This window comes from Schistocerca americana, chromosome 6 (genome assembly GCF_021461395.2).
Source record: "Schistocerca americana isolate TAMUIC-IGC-003095 chromosome 6, iqSchAmer2.1, whole genome shotgun sequence".
NCBI lineage: Eukaryota > Metazoa > Arthropoda > Insecta > Orthoptera > Acrididae > Schistocerca > Schistocerca americana.
The window spans coordinates 77,670,946-77,698,412 of NC_060124.1; the positions used below are offsets into that span (position 1 = coordinate 77,670,946).

Genomic DNA, 27,467 nt, shown 5'->3' on the forward strand with positions numbered 1-27,467 from the left:
ACTTGTGCTTTTTCGACATTCACTGTGGAACACAAGGCACAAGTATGCAGCCTGAACTGTGTAAGTGTGACTGGGTCTGTGCTGAAGGGAGCAGGAGAGGTTGGGGGTGGGCGAGTGGTTGGGGCTCTCCCTCCCCCTCTCACTCTATTTCATGAAGCAATACTTTAAATATCTTCAAACCCTGCTATATCTCCCCCTTCCCCACCCATTCCAGATTGCTGTGTTCATTCAACGTGAGAGCTGCATTCTGGCCGCACTGGTGGGAGACAGTAGTTATCTTTGCATGAGGTGTGCCTGCTTGTGTGAATGTCTGTGTGTGTTTTCTTTTCTGACAAAGTCTTTGGCTGAAACCTCAATGTGTAACAGTCTTTTCATTGTGCCTGTCTTCACTGCCTTTTTTCTTGAACTCAACTTCAATTTGATCTATGTTCAACAATCAGTTGAACAATATCTGGATGCACTGTTCTCTTCTTCTTCTTCTTCTTCTTCTTCCATAAAAATGTCCAAGAGTTCCAATTGATGTAGTGTTTTCCTTGACAACATTCTACAATGTTTTCCATACTTCTCTTTGAGTGCTGAAATTGAAAGCTTTGAACTTCAAAGATAAAAATTGGCTATACCTTTTGCCCTGTTAGTCTAACTAGATTCATTACATAATTGAAGATATGATGTTTTAGGGAACTGTGACCACCTGTAATTACACTGGAGAAAGACACCATCTGGGTCACTTTGTGTGCCTTCTTAAGATAATCGATTTCTTTATGTGATACAGGTCATTCCCAGATCCATTCATCAAACTGCTACAAAGTGCAACTTGTCAGCAGGACAAAGATAAAAAAATGACAGATTCTTCGCCAAGACAAACTTTCATCTGCAGCATTTACATGTACGGATGACCTGTATCAATGAAAGTAACAAGTTAGTCTAAGAAAATCTACCTTGGTCCTAATGGTGCCTTCCTCATTTTAGAATCATTGCCTTTAACTTTTCATAATTTATACAATTTTACAATGTTAATAGAGTAATAGGATATACCCTCAACGTGCTGTCCCCAGCTGCAGTTGCTCGGAGAACTTCATCTGATGCATAGAATGGATCATGGTCTGCCATAGCTCGGGCTGCCATCAATCTTTTGCGATGTGTTCTCCTCATCAAGAAGAGAACTATTGTCCCAATAGCACCCAAAGCAAGGACAGGTCCCAGAATAGCGAGGGCCAGCTTCACTATGTAACCTACGTTGCTAACATCATGTGGAACTTTTTCTGTAAAGCAATAATTACCGTTGATGGATCATAGAAACATCATACATATTACAAAAGGTGCATAAAATTGAGCAGCAAGATAACTGGAAACAAAGAAATAAGAAATTAACCATGTAATCACTTAGTTTATAGAAATAAAAATTGAAAACAAAAGTAGAACTGCAAAAAGATTTGGTTCCTACTGAATATGGAGTCTCCTTTGAAAAAGCAATATTAACTTGCTGCAGACTTTTTGTTTTGTGCCTGAAATATAAAAGAATCTTTTGCCAAAAGGAAAAGAAACTGCCATACTACAGACTCAAAATGTTCATTTTTTTCAATGATACTTGGGCAAAAGAAACCTAATATTTAAGAATACGTAAGCACAGACTTAACTTTACAACATCAAAAAAAATTTTAATAATAATGAGAAGATAAGGGCTAAAACTCACTGGAGTTGGTAAACTAAAGAGCAGCAATGTACCAACTTTCCTGTAAAATATTACAGAACATTTGCATTATTGGGAAACACTCTCACTGAATCACTCTGAATAGCAGTGTTGAACATGTTTTCACAAGGCGTAACATCAGAACCAATTTCAAATATTTATGTAATTCTGATTCAAAAGTGATGTGTGATAAACATAACTATGATGATGTAATAATATATTTATATAAAGCAGTCATATAAGGTTACAAAATTTATGAAGAAAAAAATATAACACATTATGAAGGACAATCCAAGTCTGAATAAAGGATAAGGATTTATGTACAGAGAATCCATTAAAAAGTAGTTAGCTGGAGGATATCTGGAGGCAATTGTCAATCTCAACACTCGAGCTGTAATTTCATCATCACACCAAATAATCACCTCTTGCATGTATTTTCAGCTTCTAACTGTGGCACAATGGAACAAACACCATCACAGCAACAACCTCACACCCTAAATACATGCAATCATTGGGCTCTGAGAGACATGGATGATCATGCTGAGAAGGATCAAAGCATATCAAACTCCCTTTTTAGGCATAACTGATGTCAGCACACTACTGAAAATTGTATGAGTTAAATAGCTTACACATACTTGGCAAATTCCAAATTCAAATCATAGTTCTACAGGACACACGTTTCCCATTTTGATTCAGAAAACTACAGAACATATATGGGAAAACGAGCCATAAGGATCAATGGAATGCCAACCATACCTGGTTCAGCCTCCGAAGTAAGTAAAATGATTGTAAATTCAGTACTCAACTTTAATTCTGCATCTGGAATAATTTTTGTACTTGCAGTGAAATGAAGCAGCAAAGTGAATGCCTTGATCAACATAAATAATAAGATAACCTGAACAGAAAGCTGTTTCTGAGAACTCAAGAGACCATCATCATCAATATCCCAACAAACAGCATCAAAATCTTATCGAGTGATCATAATGTCTAGGTGGGTAGGACTAAAAAACACATATCAATTGTAGGCATCCAACTAGCACACCAGGACAAATGAAAATGGAGGGCATCTTGTAGACTTATAGCAAGTTTGGCAGTTCCACTTGCTACCATTCTACTACTTAAATAAATATATAAAAAAATTTGTTTTCATATACACACCTAATGCTTACACCATGTATATACAAAGTTGCCAAATTCCTATTCATGCAGCACTTAACTAAATTTCATTATTCAAAGCACAGTTTACCAATTTCTGATGACAACAATCTATTCAGTTCACATGAAAACAATGCCTGTAAACCACGTGCACATCAAAATTCAAATACACTAGAAATTCTTTGATTTAAGATTTACACAGTTTATTTGAAAATCCTTGTTCACATCTTTTGAGCAAATATTTAACTTTTTTTGAAAATGCAATATTTTAAAAGTTATTTGTACTCAGAATTTTCATGTTGTACAATGTTCCAATCTTAAGATATAATTATGTATAAAATCCTGCGTTTTAATTTTGTTACCACAATTTTCCAGTTTCCACAGATGTGTACTTTTCCTAAAATAACATTAGTTTATTAATTATCCCAATTACAAGATTCAACTTTCTATAACATTCTTGGTGAACTTTCAGAATCCCCACACATGTTAAAACTTCCCCCTCGTAAAATACTATTTATTTTCCGTTTTATAATTACACAGCTTTTGGTGACACAAGTTTACTTAACTGTATTGTACCTCTCGCATTTTATATGTTTTGTGTTAATGTTTAAAATCTAAACCTTTCTCCACGCTTTATTTCACACATTCTGATGGCTATGAAAAGAATTTCTCACCAACAATGTGGGGTGATTTGTATCTAGCAATTAAGTAGGATACCTCTAATGATGAGCTTTGGACACTTCTAGGGTCTGATATATGTTTTTAGAGCAATCAAACATTTTCTTGTAGTTGTTGCTCATTAAGCTTACAAAGTTTCATAAGTTTACTTACACAGTATGGATTATGCCTGCAGGTCTGTCTTTTAGTTATAAGTTTCAAGCTAAGTTGGCTAAAATATCGAAACAAAAACCCTATTGTGATCATTCCTCATTATTCAAACAAATGCTAGTACATCTTAACATTACAAAATCAATTTGATATTTACATACTTTGGTTTTGAGTGTAGTGCTAATAGGAACAGAAGAAGATGTGAAAGAAGAAAGTATTTTGATTAAATTACAATCTTTTTAATTGCAGTTGTTTCAAAGAAAATGCCTTTTTTGCATTTTGCATTTTCTTGGAAACAACTGCAATTTATATACAGCTGCTGCGAAAATGGCCACTACAAGAAATGTGTTCTAATCTTTTTTCCCAATTTCCTGCTTTCGAAGGAGAAGAGGCACTCTGTGAATCACTTCTACGGGATCTCTTGTTACCACTGTGAATTAGCCACTTACCCATGAGAATGGTGGAATTTTTATCACTTTATTTTTAATCCGGTTCACTACTTACACTGAACACACACTAGAATTCAACTAGCTAGCTCACCATATTTTAACTGACTCCAGACGCCTCCTGAGTGAGATCGAGTGGACAGTCACAATGGCTGTGATGAACAATCTACTCTTGTAGTCAAAGATATTATGAAAAGGACAGATTGCTGCTGATCATACAGATGACATGCTGAGTTGGAGACAGACACAATGAAAAGACTATTACATGTTGACTTTTCAGCCAAGACCTGCTTCAGAAAAAAAAAGAAAAGAAAGAAAAGAAAATACACACACACACACACACACACACACACACACACACACACACACACAAAAAAAGCAAGCACACCGCATACACATATCTCCAGATATAGTCAGTGTGTTTGTGTTTGTGTGTGTGTGTGTGTGTGTGTGTGTGTGTGTGTGTGTGTGAGAGGTGTGCTTGCTTGCGGAATGTTTGTGTATGTTCTCTCTCCTGAAGAAGGTTTTGTCCAAAAGCTCAATGTATAACAGTCTCTTTATTGTGTCTGTCTGCAGCCCAACGTGCCATCTTTATGGTGAGTAGCAATCTTTCCTTTTCCTAATATTGTTGTTATTCTAGCCTCGACTTCACACTGTTTTATTCTTCTAGTCAGTATTGCAAGGTACAGGCAGTCACACTGTCGGGCAGCTTATAGTCTTCAGTCAAAAATGGAAAATCCAGGATAGAATAATGACAATATTATGAAAAGGATAGTTTTTATTCACCATATACAAAAGATGCTGGGTCGCAGATAGGCCTTCGAGTACAGCAGCTATAAAGTAACATGCCAGGCGGTCATGGTCTTGCAGCAATCTTGCAAAGTTCTAGGTCAGTTCTTACAAGCTTAGAAACCACTTGCAGCATGTGCAGCTTACTGATCTGTGTTGTGAAGTTTATAATACATTACCAGCAGGCTGGTTTATGTGACATGTTTACTAACAGTATATATGAATTGACTGAAAAAGTAAAATTGATTGTGTTGCAATGCGTCACTATTAACCATTTGATAGCTTAGTAACCCCTGAAAGATTAGATTTATGAAATTCCATGAGAATGAGGCAGCATCAGATGGGTCAGTAACATTGCAAAGTCTTATTTGAAACTCATATCCACAAACTTTGCAAGATCATGGGGGGAGGAGGGGGGGGGGGGGGGGGGGAGGAAATCAAGGCATTTGCAAGGGGAATTTCAAACCGACACTGTTGCAGTTTCCAGGAGGAAAATACACCTGAAAGGCACAAAAAGGAGTTTTTGACTCAGGTCATTACTTAATACAAATCAAAGTGAGGTTTCAGCACAACAGGTGTAGACCTAAAAGCAAGCTGTTTCCAAGGGCAGACACCAAGTGTCTCGAACACGACACTGACACTCCTCTACAGGATGTACATGAACAATATCTGAGAGAATGACATGGCCTATCTCACACATTACAGACAGCTCTGAAATTAGGACAGCCTCCAACAGAACATAAATATAGATGTTGGAACACAAATAGTGACAGAGTACATAGGAAGAAATCAAATTAGAGAACTGATGAGACATTCATAGAAAAACTGAAAGCTCATAGTCTTTTTGAAATGCACAGAATACGCCCTCCGAATTAATATGCAAACAAAACAAGCTTATGGTAAAAACAGCCTGTCACAAACAGAATAGGACTGACTCAAAAACACTGAAATTTTTACTAGACCTACAAGGAGAACCTATATCATTACTAGTCGCTGCTGCTGCCACCACCACCACCACCACCACCACCATTACATTCCTGTCTAGCAAATGAAACACTGGAGAAGAAACTAATATTAAAGAGAACTGTAGATACAGATTGACTACTTATAAAGCCTAAGCAACTGTCATCAACCAAAGGAAAGATAGTCCTTCATAAAACCAGTGCCAAATACAAATAACAAATGTCCTGAACTGAATAAGTATTTTACACAAGCACTACTGCACTGCAATGAAATGTAATGTAATACTGTCCTGATACACAACCACCTGGCAAACAGCAGCAAAAATCAGTATTAATATTTACATCTGCTAGTTGTACTAATTGTGTGAGAGTTTTTCATAAATTGTGTCAAGTGGTGGTCTCGTTGTGGGTTTGATTTTATGTTGCTCACTCTATGAATGTCAGCAACTTCACTTCCAACTTATTGACACAACACTTTGTGAATGACCAGTGAGAATCTTGAAATTTCTTAGTTGACAATTTGTGTAGAAAACACATCACTAGATCCACCAGACAAAACAAAATATGTGCACAGTGTAATGGTTTTGAATCAAGTTCTTGGTTTCAGATTACTCCTGCCATATATTTTATTCTGATGAAAATGGTGAAATTATGAAAGTGGTGAACATGTGTTGTGTAACTGGAGGAAATGGCAGGTGAATATTCAGGGTTGCCACAAGCTTCCAAAATTGAAATTCCCTTTTTTTTCACTGATTTCCAGACACAGTTTTAGCAATTTTTCATGACAAATTTAGAGATGTCAAGAGTAAGGAAAATGGCAAGTTAACAAAAAAATGTAACGACTTCTGCACTTCTGAACATGTTTTCAATTAGTTGGTTGGTCGATCTGGGGGAGGGGACCAAATAATGAAGTCATTGGCCCCATCGGATTAGGGAAGGAGGGGGAAGGAAGACAGCCATGCCCTTTCATAGGAACCATCCCAGCATTTGTGAGACGTGATTCAGGGAAATCACGAGAAACCTAAATCATGATGGCTGGATGTGGGTTTGAACTGTTGTCCTCCTGAATGAGAGTCCAGTGTGCTAACCACTGTGCCACCTAGATTGGTTGTTTTTAATTCTAATTTTGAATGAACACCACTTTATTGTCTCCTTTAGAAGATTTATGATCTGGAGGATAAGTAAACAGGTAAGTTGCGTGAGTAAAAGCGACTTTAGTTAAAGGTTTTCTGCTTTTATTAAAGATTTAACTTGAACTCTGAATTAACAACAAGTTTTTGCTCCTTGTCCAGCACAGGATTTATGAACTTTCCAGGAAAGATAATGCATCAGACTGAACAGAAAACATAAAAGGAATATGTTGCATAACATAACATTAAGGTTTCAAAAATAAGAAAGACAGTACTGGAGTATTTACAGTGACATTTTCCCTGCCAAACAATACTAAGTGTTTTGCCAAAAATAAAAAGTAAAAACAAACAATTAAAATCAATCAATGAAACCAGTCAAAATTTCTTTGTGGGAGAAGCAATCTCTTCATCAATTCCACTCAGTTCAGTGGCCCTCTCTGCAAGTATCTGTGACATTCTGCCCTTCAGTTCATTAACATGCTGGACAATGGATCCCTTCTGTCTACCCTTCTGCTTTAAAGCTTCGCCATACTGATCTTGAGTACTGCAATAGTCCAGAACTATTCTCTTGTCAACAAAAATCTTGAAGAAACCGTCAGCTGATTTCAGGTCATCATATAATTGACATACTTGACTCTGTTTCTTAGTTGACTATCATACACTCTTTACTAATGAAAGAACCTTGCTCTACAATGGCTTGACCATCAATCATAATGAGAACCTTTTGAAGAAAGCCATGCAAATGCTGGTAGTCCTCCAAAAGTGATTAATTCTAGTCTAACTTCTCTTGTAGCTTGCACGGAGATCCAAATATTCTTGTTTACCAAGAAATTGTGTGAATTCCTTCTTAACTTAATCACAGTTGTTAGTGCTCATCCAATTCAGTATCAATTTGTGCAAGGTGTTTGAGATTCTACTGTTCCTAGTTCCTGACTACTACTTATCACAGCTGGATCACAAAAGCTTATGTATCTACAAATGTTATACTTCAACAGTGGCTTTAGGAGGAGGACTGAGCAAATTATGATCACAAACTCCCTGCACTCGGCTCTGAAAATTTAAATATCCTTGGCAGACACTTTCAAATTTCTCAGCTCAAACCATACAGCATGACCTAAGTTAATTTATTTGGCAGGAATAACACTAGCTTCATCATCAACTTGTACATCACATACCAATTTCATGGCAGATAATATATCAGTTAGTCTTTAAGGGCTGCAGTCTTGAAAATCTGACAAACTGTGTGGAGACTAAAGACCCCACATCATTAAAAGTTGATGCATTGTCCACGTGAATAATCTTCAGCTCAAGACGTAAGTCCCTCACGAAAGCCCAGCTGTTATTTGGGCCATCCATTGATACTTTAAGCATGTTGGTAACAGTCAGGCCTGAAGTTTCTTTCTTAAAACTGTCCAACATATCAGTGGCAGTGGTATGGCCTAAAAATGTAGATGGAAAGTAGTGCATTGCAACCTGTTTGTTTACTTTGTGGCAATATCTGAGTGCAGTACCCATTTTCCGCAACAGAAATCTTGTTAAGACTCTCATCAAATGAGAGTACAACATCTCCTTCAAGAGCTGTGAGCCCATTTTCCCTAAAGTGCAGAGATAATCCATAAACGATATCGTTTGTCTTGGTCTACCCAAACTACATGTTACTTTCAATCTCGAGAAAATACCAATCTTGAGAAAATAATGATAATATTTGGTTTGTAGGGTGCTCAATTGCATGGTTGTCAGTGCTCATACAAGTTCCCATCTTCCCACTGTCCAGTCTTGCTACTTTTCCCAAATGATGAGGACAACAAAAACGCCCAGTCCCCGGGTGGAGAAGATCTCAAACCCAGCCGGGAATCGAGCCTGGCACCACATGATCCAGAGGCAGCAATGCTAGCTGCTAGACCACAAGCTGCAGACAATCCTGAGAAAATGGATTGTATATAATGTGTTCGCTTCTGCTCGCACAGGTGTGAGAAAGAAATATTCACAATCTCCCTTGTGCCTCAAACAGTTCGAAATATCAAAACAAGATTTTGATGAATGATGGCATTTAAAGTGGAGAGTATTTTGCTACATGATAAACATGCGAAATTTTCTTATTACTGTGATATATGAGTAGCTGTAGACTTCTGCAATGGAATAATGTAATGTTTTAAGAGTCCGAGAGATAGCTGGTGAAATGAGAATTAGTGTGGCTTTGCAACAAGGTACATTTATTTTTATACCAAGAATGTAGTTTTTCATAAACATTTGATCTGAACTGTCCTCATTTAACAAACCAGTGTTCAAGGATTCTGTGGCAATCACAACTGCATTAGTATGTTTGTGAGGTTTTTTTTTTTGCCAAAAGAAAAAAATTTTAACATGGCAACAAGGGAAATATACAAGTTACTCAAAACTCACCACTGATAAATGAGTGGTTTTCAGGTGACAGCAAGTTTCCGTTGCTACAAGTCTAACGAAGAGACTGGACCAACAACCACATCGAAAAACTTATTGTTGTGTACATAGTTCTGTGTAGTCAGCGTGTACACAACTTTCTCACTAGAGCGCGCCCCGCTAAGCACAACAGCGCAGGCGCAGCGCTCGTCCATCTCCGCACTACGAAATGGCACTGTCTTAGAGACGGACCAAATTCTGCTTCCGCCGATCCGCGTATTAATATGTAACGCAGGCAATGAGATTGCTGCTAACGTAGAACCTTTTCTCCTTGCGGATCACACTCGCGCAGTGATACCTGAACGCGTGAGGTATTATAACGAGTGTACAGACCTCTGATTAGTCAGTCTGCATTAGTCTGTACCAGTCTATAGTCAAGTTTCAGTCTGTGCCTAATAAGATTATCATATTCCTGTACATAGCCATGAAGATAAATGAATAGACACTTTGTCAAGTATCAGAGATATGTGAGAATAAGATTAACGTACTAAGACCAAAGGAACTTCAGATTGTCAATTGTAAACAGCATCCAGAATCAAGTTACATAATATCTATGCCTTTTTATTATTTTAATAAATGTGTGTGAAAATTAATCAAGTTCTGTTTAAAGTTGGTCACCGTCAATCTGCTACTCTAAGCGTGCAAGTGGCATTTCTATCGTCTCACCTAATGGACGCCACAATAAGACCACGAGACATATTGCTCACACTCGCCTACTTCGTTAGAGCGACAAGTCAAATAATCTGATGGTGTGTGTACCGAAGGTCTTACAGTACGCACACCACACTTATACAACTGTATCGTGAAATACCTAGTTTGTCAAAAGTGACATATGAACAGTACGCAAACAAGAATGTAAACAACAGTGTACAAAGGGATAATTGATACAATTCCAGACAGTATTCCAACTGTGGACCACACTGTACTAAAAACTGAGCTAAGAAATTTGAAATAAAGTTTCACAAAAAAATTCTCTAGTTGTTTGACCACATTGCCCATAGATGCTTTATAATAATCGAAAGTATTTTAAATCCATATTTGTAACTGCAGTAAAAGAAACAACAGTGATAAATGAGGAAATACCTAAAAAATGTGAAAGCAGACAGCATTTCTGATGTGAGCAAAAATCAGATATAATACATCGTAAGTAACATAAACAGCTTTTGTAATAAACTGTTTTTAGATACAGAAAGCAAGCCAGATTGTAAATATGTGTCACTTCAGACCACTGATGATATTTTAAAAAAGCACTTGGTGACAAAAATATACATATTCTTTTAGTTGCAAAGATGGATTTAAAATATCTTCAACAATTTCAGAAATGAGTTAAAAAGATTTAGCCCTTTTGAAGAAGTACAAAAGGAGGGCAAGTTTTGTATAACCAACACTACAGTGAGGGTCAATAAAACGTTTGCTTGTACTGTGTTCATTACTGTAGACTATTACCTACTGTGTTATGCCCCTTTTTTTTGAAGTATTGTTTGATTTTTTCCCCCCCGATAAATACACAAGTACATAGTCTACAAACCACCAGCAACGGCCACAGTTTTCTTCCTAGTATCATTCCTACTTTTTCTCAAATATATTAACTACTGTCAAAGTACAAAAATGTATTACAATAAATTAAATGCTTATAACACAACACTGTACAACATTATTGCAGTGAGCCTCAGTCACAACTCCTGAAATCCGTCGCCTGTGGCCTCTGGCTTGTTGAGCATGCTCCATAGTCCTGTGTTCAAAGATAAATCATGAAAATCTGCCTATTTACACCACACATGAATGGACCTGACCAGTATAGATTGCAGAGACTAGATCAGACAGAACCTGCACGTTAGTGGAAAATAATGGGCCCCAGATAGGCTGGCCCAGTCCACCAGAGATACCTGTAGAACCGGAATGCAGTTCTGGTCTGTCACAGAAATCCACTTGTGTGGCTTACTATTCATGCCCATAGTCATGAGCTATTGATGAACGAGACTGTGGTGATGAATCTGTGCAATGAATAACATGTGCAAATAGTCTGAGGATCCAAAAACACCATTCCTCGTGCTTCCCTGCCATTCCTGTCGCCAGCTGCTCAGCTAGTGGTGAGCGGTCGCTGAGAGGAGCAGTGGGGAGGGGACAAGCGGTAGGAAGGACGGAGTAAGGAGAGAGCACACAACACCCAGCAGCTACTCGGCTGTGCCCAGCCAGCGATGTTGTGTGGCATCTCCGTAAAACAAATTGTTTCATCTGCTTCGCCAAAAACGACATTTTTCAATTTTCTTTCAAATTTCGATGACATATTTAAAATTCCCTGATTTCCAAAACTTGTAGCACTATTCTCACATGTCTGTGTTCAGGTTTTAACTTTCCAGAATGAATTTTTGAACGTTAGGGAGAATAAAGTTGTGTATGACTACTGCACGAGACATTGGGTAGGTGTTGCAGAGTCCTACTTCTCTTCTGGGGTAGGAAACTGTTGTCTACTATTTCCTCTGTTGTTGTAAGCCATGTGGAGCAGTTGATCATGGTAGCTGTCACAACAACACACCTGCATCATATTGTTCAAACCCTGTATAACAGACATGAAACATTTCCACATTCACTGGACTACAACACAGTTTTGCCTCTTTAATTTGGAATACCTTTGTTGAATTTAGCTGCCAGCATCTCAACTGCTGTCAAAATCTTAGCTCACACGGCCGAGTGTCCACTGTGGATGCTTGCTGGTAGAGACTGTTTGCTTCGGTAAACGGATGGAGGTAAGGGAGTGTTTGATAGTGTCAAATGACACCCAGCTTCCCAATAAGCATTCTCAGTTAATGCACAATAACGGAGACAATGTACCAATATGGCACCCCCCCTTTTTTTTATGAAGAGAGCCACATATGACAAAGCTGATTAGTTCATTACATCATGGATATCCCAGTTCAAAATTCTGTAAGAGTGACTTAGCAAAGCAGAAATTTCATAATGATCAAATTGCACACTGTGTGATGCACTCTACTGCTTACAGACCTCTGGTAAGCCCTGGGCACCTGTGGTTAAGCCATCTGTCTGCAATATCCTTTCTTCAATGATTGCTAGTTCCAATAGGTATGCAGGAGACCATCTGTGAAACTTGGAAAGTAGGAGAGAGGTGTTAGGTGGAAAAAAAAAGCTGTGAAGGTAGGTTGCTGGTTGTGCCTGCGTAGCGCAATCGGTAAGAGCATTTCCCGTGAAAGGTAATGTTCCACGTTTGTGCCCCGATCCAGACCACAGGTTTAATCCACCAGGAGTCTTCACGATATTGTATAGATATTGCAGGACAGATCATCCAACTGCTCTTTCTCATCAGAAGTACAGAACTTATTTCTCATTCATCTTTGATATGAACTACTTCAGCTTCTTATTATTCTGCGTATGTCTAGTTTTTCTCATCTAACCCAATTGGCCTTTTTTCATGCATTCTGATACTTTACAACTAATGCTCTGATCAACTATCCCTCTCCTACTGTGTTGTAGATGTCTATTTCTTTCCCACAATTTTTTATCTTCTTTCATATTTAGCATTCTTTTCCTTACTAGCCCTTTCCATCTTGTATATTCATCACAGTGATTATCATATCCTCTAGGAACATTTTCCTCCTGGACCAATTAACACTGTCCACTTGCACACATTTTACCAATTGCCTGCAGTTTTAACACACCTTCTCAAATAGCCATCATGTTCGGAAATGTAAAACTTATTTTCTGCAATTCATTGTCAACTGTTATACTGAAAAGTTGGACTACTGTAAGTTTAACGTATAAGGGGCATTCAAAAAGAAACAAGCTGGAGGCATAATTACAGAAACCAATATCTGTATGTTATAAGTAGACAAATAAATGTGAAAAAAATCACTGAATAGTAATGTGGAATGAAAATTCCAACTATAAGGGGTGTTCAACAAGAAACAAGCCAGAGGCATAATTACATAAACCAGTACCTATATGTTAGAAGTATTGACCCTGGCTGTTGAGACACTTGTCCCACTGTGACACAAGGCAGTAAATGTCTGTCTCATGAAATTCCCGGGGCTGCGATGTTAACAAGTTCTGCACGTACAGTTGGACGTCGTCATCCACTCGAGTGCAGGAAAAGTTATGCTGACATTCTTCTTTAACCAATATGGCCCCCTACTGATTTACTACCTGCAGGACAGGACAACAGCGAATGCCCAGCATTATTCGCAAACCTTGACCACTCTTCGCCCAGCGATCAAATCAAAACAACCAGGCAATCTCATCCATGGGGTCATTCTGCTCCATGACAATGCAAAGCCTCATAGGGCCAACATAGTCAAGGCCCTCCTGCAAAAATTAAAATGGGAGGTTCTCCGCCACTCTCCATATAGTCTGGACCTCTCCCCCTGTGATTTCGCCATTTTTGGTCCCCTAACAAGGCTCTGAGGTGCAAAGAATTCACCTCATACAACGACGTCCAGTTGTATGTGCGAAACTCGTTAACAGCATAGCCCCGGGAATTTTATGAGACAGACATTCGCCGCCTTATGTCACAGTTGGACAAGTGCGTCAACAGCCAGGGTCAATACTTCTAACATATAGGTACTGGTTTATGTAATTATGCCTCTGGCTTGTTTCTTGTTGAACACCCCTTATAGTTGGAATTTTCATTCCACATTACTATTCAGTGATTTTTTTCACATTTATTTATCTTCTTGTGTATCTGCCAGGAGGTCATATGTAATAAGTTTCTTTGATGAAACTCTGTTAACTGTTCCTGTATTATGACAAGAGAAATGTGCAGTCAAGAAATAACTAAAATGATCTCTCCACAAACAAGTTAGAATATTTAAAAAAACTTCCGCTACTCACCAACAAAGTTTGCATTTGCTAAATATGGAAAAGAGCCATTATTACAATAGTCTCCTTCACAGCAGTCCATTGCATACTGGCCCCCTGTGTGGCGTTTGGTATGGCCAGACTTCGAAGATGATCCACAAATGAAAGGTACATGGTCAGGAACAGTTGTACAACCTCGCGAAACTCGTTCCACGCCATCAGAATCACGGACTCGAGATTTCCAACACTGTAAACATATTAGCTCTATAATGATTTGTTTTTCATCTAATACTCACTACCAGCACTCTAAATCCCATTGGGGTGAATGAATATGAGTCTCTACATCCAATTTATTTCATAAACATATCCTCCATTTAAGGCAACAGTTAGTATCAATGTATCATCTAAACATCTTACTGGGTAGTACATTTATGAAAACATTTAATTCAATCACAGCAAAACACTATATAATTTTGTAGATTCTTTGTTCTTTTCACATGACACAATCATCACTTAAAAAGGAAAGATTGTTCTTCTAGGATGGACACATGCCTGCTTTCAGGAGTTGCAACATAACTAAGATTTATTGCCTTATTTTTTGTTCATCACACTGAACAACGTGAACATCAGTTGCTACTGCTGACTGATTGTCTTTCGGTACTGCCACTGTTGAAGTTCTTCAGTCAGCTTTCAAATTTAGAGATGGGTGTGTCGAAGTCAGTGAATTGTGTGTCAAAATTAATAAATGTGTCAAAATCTTTTCACGCATTTTGTTTTTAAATACAGGTACTGTACATTTATTTTTTAAGCATAATGGCAGAGAAACAATGACAAAAAACAATGGAACTGCTTTATGGGAAATGATGAAAAACAGAGGTTGAAAACAGAAAGATGTAAATATTGTCCAGCAAAGTGAACTGATAACCTCTTCAGGATGGCAGCACCATCATATTTACACCTGATAAGCAGGGAGGGGACATAGTAAGTACCAGTGTACATTCTAATAGTATTACATGTGGAGTGCTATCACATGCTACATGTCTGTATGCACCACTGAATACTGAGTTCACTTAGAATAAGAACAAAAACAGCACATATAATAAAGTCAAACCTCCATATAACGATTACCAATACAATGATAAACCGGGGTACAGCAATAATTTTATATGGCCCTGGCTGATTTCCTATATGTACTATGTTAATTACCCTTCGTTACAACGATGAAGTAAGTTTAGCAACATCCTGTTATAACAAAGACAAAATTTCGAGGAATTTACTATTTCCTACTTCTAAGAAGCTCACTACAGCGGTAGGTATTGTTTATTTAGCTACTAGACTTGTGGCACTTCATTTCCAGAAGCTTCACTACATACTACAGTACTGTATTTATTCTAGCGGTAAAGAGAATAGCGTACAGCCGCGGGTGAGCTGTGCTGAGCGGCAAGCGTCAAAGAGCTCCTTTGTTTGAATGAGTGTTTAGTTTGTCCATTGTTGAGCTTCAATAGCAGACAGAAGTGTTTTGTTGGGCTCATAAGACGCTTATATCCGCGATTTTTGCGGTCTGCAAATGTTTTTAGTTTATGTAAATGCTTTGAAATTCGCTAAGATTTGGACAATGGCTGGAAGTTGGAAACAAATATGGTTGTAGACAAAAATTGAGGTTTCAAAGACATTGATAATGGAATGAAACACGTAGATGCAGCAAGGGAGTATGGACTTCCACGATCGATGTTAGCTACATTCCTTAAAAAAAAGAAAATAATTTGAAGAAAACTTTGTATGTGGTAAATTTAACCCTTCAAGAAGAAGAAGAATGATGATGGCTGCTACTGACGATGTGGACAGTGCTACACTGGGTGGTTTAATGAGATGCATGTGCAGAATGTACCAATTAATGGTCGGTCCATTGATATGTCAAAAAGCCTTAGATTTCGCTAAGTTGCTTGGCAATTCTAATTTTAAGGTAAGGAACAGATGGTTGCAAAGATCATTTTTAAAGTGATTTCAGATGAAGGAAAATCAGCACCTTTACGTGATGCAGAATTTTGGAGGAAAAACACAATGTGCAAACTGTTAGGAAAATACAGTTCTGAAAATTTGTACAACACAGATGAGACGGGATTGTTTTATAAAATGAATCCAGATATGATGATGGCCTTTAGAGGAGAATTGTGTAAAGGAGGGAAGCAATCTAAAAGTACGTCTAACTGTTCTCTGCAACAACACTTCAGGGACATACAAATTGACACCACTGGTGATCAGCAAACCTATGGTACTTCAAAAATGTGTAATTAGCTTACCAGGTAAGAGGGTACACGGTACATACATTTTACTTTACCTTCCTTTAATTTATAAGTTAATTCAGTACAGTATAGCTTCTTCTGTAATGTTTTGCTACAGTCGTATTATAAATGTGATTTCTTTTATTGCAGTCAATTACAAAGCAAATTGCAAAGCATGGATGATGTCTACTCTTTTTAGTGAGTAGCTGCTTTCGCTTGATAGAGATGTCAATGAAGAATAAGAAAATTGCATCGCTGGTGATTAACTGTAGTGCGCATAGCAACATGCCAGCGTTGAAGAACACTGAACTATGCTACTTCCCCCCGAGCTGAACTTTGATTCTTCAGCCACTAGATATGGGAATAATTAAGAACTTTAAGACAAAATACCGTTCACGTTTAGTTCAACACGTAATCACAAACATTGAAAGAAGGTTGAGGAATCCCTCCAGTTTCAGTGTGAAGCAGGCTTGTGACATGATTGCTTGTTACTGGAACAGTGTACAGCCAAATGCGATTGTGACCTGCTGGAAAAATGTAAGAATTTCCGAAAGTGAAGATGTAGGTGAGAAAGTTGTGGTGGATGAAATAATGCAGGATGATATTCAAAGTGATCCGGAGATTTGTTCAGCAGTTACTGGTAAAACCATAGATGCTTCAGTAGTTGAATACTTGTTAGTGGATGACGAGGCATTGGCATGTAAGCAAATACTGACAAACCTATCATCGAGGAATTGAAGGGTAATTCGCCTGCTGAAGATTCTGATGATGATAGTGATGTGGTAAGTGCAAATTCCCCTCCTCTGCTGAAGCTAATAGATCAGCTGGAAACAATTCAGCCAGCAGCATATTCAATGCCTAGTGTTTCAGTGCAGCGGTTGATAAAGACAGTATTCACAAGAGAATCTTTTTGGGAAAAAAAGTGAATTTTTCTGTACACAAAAGTAAGATATTCTACAGCTACAGTATTAATAAAGGAAGTGAACAAAATGTGTTTCACTATTTGCTTTTTATGTTATTTTTCGTCACGAAAGTACTTCTCAGTCACGAAAACATGGCTCCTCGCTCCGCGTCCCAATAACAAAACCTCATTATAACAATAACCCTTGTACAACAATTTAGTTTTCATGGTCCCATGAAATTTGTTGTAGCGAGATTTGACTGTATGAGGGTAAGCCAAAAATTATCGACAATGTAGCTACACCTTTTATTGCAATATAAATAGGACACATACATTAATATATTTTTTTAATATAGCCCCCTTGCTTTTTAATGCACTTGGTCCACTGTTGCACAATTTTCCTGGTGCCTTCAGAAAAGAAGATTTTCAGCTGAGCAGCAAGCCACGTACACATTGCAACATTAACTTCTTAGTCCGAGGTGAATTTACAGCCCCTTAATGCCTTTTTGAGAGGACCAGACATGTGGTAGTTGGAAGGGAGTTTCCGGAGCAGTGTGGGCAGCAGTATGTAGACAGGCATTATCGTGCAATAACATGACATTTTTTGATAGTAGTCCTCGTTGATTGCTTCGAATTGCAGCCTGTCAGTAAGCATCTCACTGTAATGAGAACTGTTTATTGTTGTGCCACTATCCTGATAATGTTCCAGTACTGGGTCTTTTAGGTCCCGAAAAACAGTAAGTATCAGCTTTCGTGTGGATGGTTGGGTTTTGAACGTCTTCCTGCTGGATGATTATGGATGCTTCCATTCCATGCTCTGCCACTTACTCCCTGGCTCATAATGGTGGAGCCACATTGTGTCACCAGTGACGATTCAGTCTAAGAAGCTGTCATGTTCATTACCATAGCGATCCAAATGTTTTTCACATATGTCCCTATGTGCATTTGTTTAAGCAACACTGTGAGCCATTTTGGGACCCATCTTGCACAGACTGCACTTGCACTAGTCACTTATCTGTCAATCAGAACACTGTAACATGCACATTCAATGTCATCATCATCTGTGGCGTGGATGATTCTGCGGCTCCTTCCTCTTGCGTAACACTTGTATGACCGATTTTTAATTTTGTGATTCATTTGTAAACACTCTGTTGTGGCAAGACACTGTTTCTGTATTGAGTCACATGTCTCTGAGGACTGTGGCCCCGATACGCCTTCCAACCACAAAAACCAGATCACCGCTTGATATTCCTCTTTGGTGCAAACTTCTAACAAAGCAGTGACAACAAGAGGAAGAGAAATCGAGGAATTATAATCAAACTTTCATAAAGGACCACAACAGCAAATCAATAACACAAACAAGGACACAGATCTTTATGAAGAACGTAAGAAGAGTTATGTCAACATTGTGGGTAATTTTTAACTTACCTTTGTACATCTCACCTTGGTTGTTCACAACACTTCACTGGCAGTATCCATGAAACTACCTCCCCCAATGATGTTGATATTTCCCACAGCTATGTCTGTTAATTCATCTGTAGTTTCAATTGCAGATAGTAATGCAGACACTCCGTTCAAATGTGTGCCTACTGATTTTATTATATTTTCAGCTTCCTTGTCTGTCAAAGTATGTATCCTCCACGAGTCACCACGTATTTTTTTGGCATGATGCACGGCATGTCTAGTCTTCCAGTGCCAAAACAGTAAAAGCTAATGTCACAGCAGCAAAAGCACACTGACTGTGTGGTCCAGTAGTTAGCACTTTTGCTAGTAACAAGGAGGTTAGGGGTTTGATTCCAGATGATCATCTCAAATTTTGCTGACAAGGTGTGGGAGGAGGCCCATTCAGCCTTGTGAGGCCAGGAGAAAGGTTGCTCGAATATAAAAGCAGTAAAATCAATGTCCAAGCTGTCGAAGTAGGGTCATATTTAAAGTTTTCACCAGGCTGCATTACACAGACAATTTATGTACAGCAAAAGTATGAGCCGTTATGTTTTCAGGTTTGAGAGCACGGCACTCAACATATGACGACTGCAGACCTGATTCTTGCCAAGGCTCCAGACCAGTTCTATACAATTTAGGTCCATATACATTGCGGAAAAAAATTAGTACACCCTTTTAGAGATTTCCAATTCACTCAAGATTCATTGCTGCAACAGTGCATATCGAGTACCTGAAATGATTACATTTACAGATTAATAGCACAAGCAGTTCTGAGGTAACAGGTATCGACCCACGCTGGAACACCCATACTAGCACATTGTTAGTCTCCACGGGCATCAATCAAGGTGCTGACTATGACACCCAGTCAATCGTACATATGGCGAATACTGTCCTGGGATGTGTTACGCTACATCTGCTTGACCTGTTCACATAGTTCTCTAAGAGTTGTTTGTTGACATGTCACACAAGTCACTTTTCAGCCGTATCCCACAGAGGCTTGATTGGAGACACCTAAAGATCATGCTGGCCAATGAGGTTACTGCATGTCTTGCAACGCGTGTGAAGTTTCACAGGTACTGTGTGGGCGAGCATTACCTTGTTGGAACAACATATAACCTTCCTGCCACAAAATGAAAAAAGAACTGATCTAACAACATTCTGCACGTACCAAGCTCCAGTTAGCATCCCCTTCAGAAACACTAAAGGTGAACGAGAGTTGTAGCTTATTGCACACCAGACCATGAGGCCAGTGTGTCTTGGACAAATGCATTCTACAAGGCAGCACTCACCAGGTCTACGTCATATGTGCAAAAAATCATCACTTGCACGCATGCAGAATTTGCTTTCATCGCTGAAGACCATGGCACACCATTTCATCTTCCAAAGTGATTCTCAAATGGCACCAGTCGAGTCATGCATCTCGATGCTAGGGTGTGAGTGTGCACGTACTTGGTCCCACTGCTAATAACTGGGTTGCAATAGTTCATGTTGACATGCCTGGGCTCACAAGTCCTTTTATCTGTGCTGTGGTGGCTGTACAATCTTCTACTGCTGCCCTTCAATACAACAATCCTGGCGGGTGTCTGAGGTGGATGCATGTCCAGAACATCGTCTACAGGTGTGAGAACGTTCACGTGACCACTGTTGGGCAAATGACACAGCATGTTCAACTTGGGTGGCAATTCTCCGAAACAACCATCCCGCCATTTCGAAGGCCACAATCCGAGCCATTTCAATATCGCTTAGTTGACTGCAGGAAAAACAAGTGCATTTTCATTGCATGGTTGCCTGCTGGTTTCATACTTTTGCACCACACTGAGCCTTCTCGCTGTGCATTCCCTACTAAAAGGTAGACATTGATGGCACTCTGGTAGCTATGCTTTTACACTATTTGTTGGCAGATAATGTTAAAAGCATTATAGTACTTCTACTATCACCAGGTGGCATATGCCATCATCAGATCAAAAATGACGTCTTCTTTCCAGGTGTACAATATATATATTTTTTTCCAGCAGCACAGCTTGATGGCAGTAGGAAGGGAACCATTTTCTTGCAAAATTTTGTAAATGGAATGAGGAGGAGAAGGTTAGTGCTCCTTAATTAATGTCAAAAGTCCAGGTATCCTTGTCTCTACATACTTTTAGCTTTTTCTCTCTGTTCCTACATGATAGTCCGAAGTTTTCCTGTTGTAGTCATAGAGGAGAAATAAACACGAAATGAAACTCTGCATTCACAACAATGAAACGTTTCCTAGTACTGTTGATTGACAACTGTCTTCGAACACTGTCATTTGCAACACTTATGCAGACTGCAGAGTGTGTGAATCCACAGTTTGTCTAAATAAACCACAGGCTCCTTTAATTATGATGCTTCATTTTTCCATTAAAAAATCTAATACAGTATGCTCTTTTTTATTTAAGTATGTTCCCTGGTCAGTGTGTAATGACTTGTTAATTCTGGAAACCACTTAAAATAAAATAACATATACACAACAGCTTTTTTTCAGCTAGCCTGGAAGCCCACTTGTGTATGACAAAAGCAGTGATGTTTCTGCAAATACACTATTGCCTTCAACTGTTCATAATATCACACAAACTGCTAACAAGACAATTATCTATATTATCAGTTAAATATTTACTGGGTACATTTTACCTATTTTTTGTTGGGCCAGACACTTGCATCTTGCCCCATTCAGCACTGGGTCCCTTCTGCAGTAACTTGCACATCATGACTTACATAACTTTTGCTTGTTAATATTTACTTGCACCTTCCGTTGCTTGCTCTGTCAGCACTGTTATGCATTTCTTACTCTCTCTGTCAGTAAATTTAATGACATTAACAGCAAGTTGTCATGGCTTTCTGTGAAAGTATTTTCCACAGTCACCTTTACTGCTCACACTTCGAGGTAATAACGAGTGCTACTTTTACAAAGTTAGCTGCTTGGTTGGTTGGGGGCGGGGACCAAACACTTAGGTCATCGGTCCAATCACATAGTGGAGGAAGGGTAAGGAAGCCGGCCATGCCCTTTCAAAGGAAACATCCTGGCATTTGTCTGAAGCAATATAGGGAAATCACGGAAAACCTAAATCAGTATGGCCAGACACGAGTTCGAACCATCATTCTCCTGCATGCGAGTCCACTGCGCCACCTCGCTTGGTCACAAAGTTAGTTCCTGCTATCTGGATAACCAGTTCACTAAATGTCAGACATTTATTTCTGTGAGTAGATCATCAATGAGTTCTATAGCTGCATATTTCACTCCTTGCTGTGATAAAGTTAGATTCTTTAAAGGGTAAAGCAGATCTTTTTTACTTCTGGCATTTTACTTGTGAATATTTCTGTTATTGTCAAACTCAAATGGATTGTTGATAAATTTCATAAGTGAACAAATGTACTGTGAAGTGGTGATTAATAGTTGAGATGTTTAAAGAAATGCCTACAAGATTTATGCATGTGAACATCCACACATAATTCTAATTACAGTGAAACACCATTTTTATGTTCCTGCATTTTACATTCTTTTTTGTCAGTTCCAACAGAAGTTCTATTCTTTCACTATAATGCATTCCCATCATTAACAATTCTGTGTTATGGGCCTATAACATTTCCCACATTTTAAGTTTTCTTTGAAATTATCACAACCTTTGACATTGATTTTCATACAGCTTTCTAAAAAAAGTGCACCGTATTCTGGCTCGAAGTCAGCCTTGGGACGAAGCAAAAATTGCACACAATACACTCCTTCTGCACTGCACTGCACTGTATTACAGTGACTTTTCACAGTCATTTCCAAAGTTATTTGTACAAAAAAAACACCAATTTTGACGATGGACATCTCTATAATGGGCTTTCTTGAATCACTGGTATTTCACTCAGTCTTTTGGTTGTTAGAACCTGATGTCAGACGTAAACGTTTCTCCTGCAGATGCTCCTTAATATGATACAGTTTACACACCCTAACTCTTCGAGGACGCCCCTGAGTTTGTGTGACCTCCTTGTGGCAACAAGCTGTAGATTTTGTGCCTATTGTACTCTGTTTATGAAGGCTACCAACTTAACTGTTTAACCAACATTGTGTTGCAAGTTTTATTTACTGTAACTTTATAATCATTATCAATAACAAGTTTTACATTAGAACATGAATATCTTTTTAATCTTGTTTCATGAAAGACTTCTGCTTCCAAGTTTTATTTAAACCAAGAACATGATCAGAATGAACAGAGAAACCCGTGTGTGCATTTGTGTACGTCAACACTCAGCCACTGTTTTATGATTGATGCTTTGTATACAGTGGAGACACAAGTACAGCTAACTGCTGTTAAAAAGAAATAAAAACAATATTTCAATTTTTCTTGGTGCTTAAGACTGCAATGTCAATACAAACATTTTGAAAAGGCTACTGTCCATCTTCTTGAAGAAGGGGACAGCCATCCCGAAAATTCACTCACATGACGTTGGACCCTGTCCTTCAATTGTTCTTTCACTAAGCACATTTGCTGCCGATTGTCACCCAAACATTTACTTCAGTTCGGCCTGCAATTTGTGCCCGATTATAGAGTTCATCTCCACTGCTCTCGAACTACTGCTGGGTTGTGAGTCCAAGTAAAAGTAAAAACTTGCCAAGCATGTCCTGTTGTATTCGGTGACTCAGTCAAATCCTTTCAGGCATATCATCAGGCCCTGAGAAATGTCTCTAAAAACACTGATGGATGTCTGATGTACAGCCAACTTGTTGCTGTTCTGGAAGCCATTGGTTTCCTGAAATATGGACCTCAAGAATGATTTACTGCTTGTATTCCAGGTCCTGTTCGCTTAGATTGTTTAATTGGAGCCACTGTTATGCAGATATTTTGAAGTACCTGCCTTCTCTGTGAAGCAATGTCACATCATAACCACAATTCAGTTCAAATCCAAAAGCAAAGTAATCAATGAGGTACAGAGTATCTCAAAAGAAAGGTTATACTTATGTCTCAAAATAAAATAGAGGTAAAATTGTCAAAATAAAACAGAGGTCAAAGTCTATCAACAAATTTTTATTTATTATTGAAATATATAGATTCAGAATTTACTTCTTAAAAATAATGTCCTTTAAATGCAATTCAGCAAGTCAAAGGCACTTATTTAAGTGATGAACAAAATTTTGCATGACATCTCAGCTTGTATGCATTGGAATGGTTGCCACTTTGCTGCAGATATTTTCTTTCAATTGCTCTAGAGAAGCCAGATTATTGACATACACTTTATATTTGACATATCTCCTCAGGGAAAAAATCCATGGGGCTCAAATTTGGACTATCTGATCAATTTTCCAGGGAAAATTTCACAAACTCGCAGTATAGACACACTGGACATGTGTGCCATGGTTCCGTCTTAGCACTGAAACCATCTTCTTTGCTTACAACCAGAAAAGTATTGCAATTCATGAACCAAAAAGTCATTTAACATCTCCACATAATGTTCCAAATTCACTGTAACTACACGACCACTCTCAGAGTCGAAAAAGTCCAATTACCCCTGAGCCAACTTGCAGTCCATACAGTAACTTTGCTGAGTGATGGGGTTTCTTATACTTCCGTTTAGGATTCGTAGCACTCCATTAGTGGAAATTTTGATTAATGATGTGACTGTTCAGGTAAAAATAAGCCTTGTCAGAAAAGATGACGATGTTAAATGGAGGGCTTTCAGTCACATCATTAACAAACTGCAGCCTATGTCTGGCATCCTGAGGCCTTAATTCTAGCACCAATTGGATTTTTTAAGGGTGCAGTTTAAAGTTTTTTTTTGCAGAATTCTGCGTATTGATGATCTATGCACATATAAAGAACTTGCATGCTTACTAATGGAGATGTTAGGATCGTCACGAACATATCTCGACTCTCCTCCGATTTGTTGCACATGTGTGGAGACCTCTTCAAATATAACCTTCCTCTGAGACACCCTGTACAACAGTTAACACTAAAAGCATTTATTTACACTCTTCGAGAATTCACCCATTCTTGATGACCATAGTCAACTGGATTTTGGTTTGGCCAGTGTTGAACCAGTCCTCAAATGTTTTGATCCATTTCCAGTCAATGGGAACATTCGGAGCATAATTTACATTATCCAATCCACAATCACTGCAAAATTTCCTCTGCACTACAGTCGCTGAACCACTGTGTTTGTAAAATTTTCGCACACAGAACCCGAAGTCTGTTCCTGAGAAGCACTCCATACCAACTGAATTCCTAAATGCCAAGCAAGCAATGAACATACCAACACTCTCCTCTGATTTGTCATGCATGCATGGATGCATGGAGACTTCTTAAAATATAAACTTTCCTTTGAGACACCTTGTACAACAGTTATCACTGAAAGCATGTTTATTATCAATACCAACATACAACCAGCACCGAGAGCACAACTATTTATATAAACAATGACTATTCCAAAATATGCATATACATGTATTATGTAAACATAATAAATTTTGAGTACCATCACAAAATGACAAATACTAAATAACAAATGCTAGTGGCTGGGTTCAAGCTAGTGACCTGCAGCAAACCAACCAGCGACATTAACTACTGCACCACTCTGCGTACAGCACAGTTTGTGGCAGTACAAAGACAACTCATACTGTCCCGCATAATGTTACATGAATGATTTGTTTAGCACGTTAAATAAAAACAGTAGCTGAGCAGTGCTGAGAGCAGCACCAGTAGCTTTCTCTGAATGTAGCTACTTTCTCCAGACATATATAATAAAGGAATCTAGACTTAATTCCCATTACTGCTAGTGTGAGAAAATTACCACTAATCTTTTGTTAGTATGAGATTCGTGTAAAAGCTTGTGATGAAATTTACCTCATGCATCAAAACTAAAAGTTTAACTTGGCACCAGTTGTAAGTTGCCAGTAGGACCTCACTGGTATAGTTAGCTCACTCACAGAATACCCAATACTTGTCAAGTTATGATGGTAACAACACAGCAACAAAAGATGTTATATGTTCTTCATTTCAATAGGCCCAAATCAGTTGCAACTTCATGGAGTAATTTCTGTTGAGAACAAGGCACAGCATCCCTTATAGCTTAAAACATTCAACAAAGACACCTAGTTTCGAAATACTGGTTGTCCATAAGCAGGGAAATCCACAGGTCACCTCTCAGTGAAAATGTGGAGAGCGTTCAAAATTTTTTTGCACAAAGTATCCAGAAGTCTGTCTACTCAACAAGACAGCAGATAATTCGCCATTCCTCGTGCATCTGTCTGGGTGTTTTGTGGTGATGTTTGCGTTCAAGCCACGCAGAACTATTACAAGCCTTCTGCTGGTGATTAACTACAACTCACAGAGTTTTGTACCAGGCAATTACACACAAGTTTTACAGTGTGAACTGGTATTAACCATCAACAGCAATCATCTGAAGATATCTTCATGTGACAGAATCAAAGAAACCATTGTGTGTACAGTAAAAGTTAATCACTCTGTCCCAACAAAATTTGTAACTCTTTATGGATTCATTCTGGATGTGGAAATGGAAAACAATTACTGTATTTTATTTCACACTTAGTTTTTAGTAAAGTGGTTGCATTCAGTTTAAGTGGAAAAGAGAACCACCACAATGTGAGAACATGCAGCAGAATACAGCTACCACATATCTTTGTCGAACACAATAGACACACTCCAAAGATTCACACGATTTGTGCCTTTTACTCAAGAAAGATTTAAGGACCATTCCTTTTTGTGGAAAAGGTAGCTACAGAAATCAAATACCTGGGTATGTTGATCTGACTTTTTTTCCACAACTGGAGAAACATGCCAATAATTTTTTAACGGGACAGAGCACCCCTACAATGCTACTTGCATGCATGAGCATAAATTGATGGTGAGCTGTCTCAATGATTCAGTCATAATAGAGGTATGGATGTCACATTGGACAGGGCATTCATGCCCATTTGATATCACAGTACATGATTTTTTATTTTGATAGTTTGTGAAAGACTCCCGTCAATGTGCCTCTCCAACTCTGGTTTGGATGTTCGTTGTTCAATGTGCCCTCCACTAAAAGTGCTTTAGTGAAAGGCAAATAAAACCACTGAGCCTAAATTTAATTGTAAGAAGTACCCTGTGGTTATATGCATCATGTAAAAATGAATGGCTCTTCTGAATACTAACACTTGAGTCAAGAGGAATGCTCGATACAAGTCGTCTGCTTTGGCCAGTTGCATAATATGTTAATGGCTGCTGTCAAGTCACATCTTGCTGTACATGTACACAGCTTTGTTGTCAGTTGGCGAAGCTGACGAATTTCGTCGGTGGAAGAGCTGTTTATGGTGACACTGATTTCTAGCTTAGCCTGAGGTATAGGTTAGACTGGAAGGTTTCAGTTTCATTAAGTTGGTGAAGACAATGAATGTGATACTAATGTTTCCTACGTCGGCAGTCAAAGCTGATAACTTGCGTTGAACATTCCTTTATATCTAAAAACTTAGTAGTTGAGTCCTATGCATAATTTAAAATTCTACCTTCATTCAGGTAGAATATATAATCCTTAGAAATCTACGAATCTTATTGAAACACCCTGTACTTTACACATGTGCAACTAGATGAAT

General features: G+C 38.5%; 1 protein-coding gene across 1 annotated transcript in view; it reads right to left on the bottom strand.

Annotated features, from left to right (window-relative positions):
- The window catches only part of LOC124619329 (activin receptor type-1), an 89,877-nt gene that overhangs the window by 59,677 nt on the left and 2,733 nt on the right, over positions 1-27,467 (bottom strand). Inside the window, exons 3-4 of the mRNA XM_047145638.1 lie at positions 14,282-14,495; positions 1,036-1,262 (exon numbers count right to left, since the gene is read on the bottom strand). Of these exons, the coding sequence (XP_047001594.1) occupies positions 1,036-1,262; positions 14,282-14,495 (441 nt within the window). The remainder of the gene's footprint in view (positions 1-1,035; positions 1,263-14,281; positions 14,496-27,467) is intronic.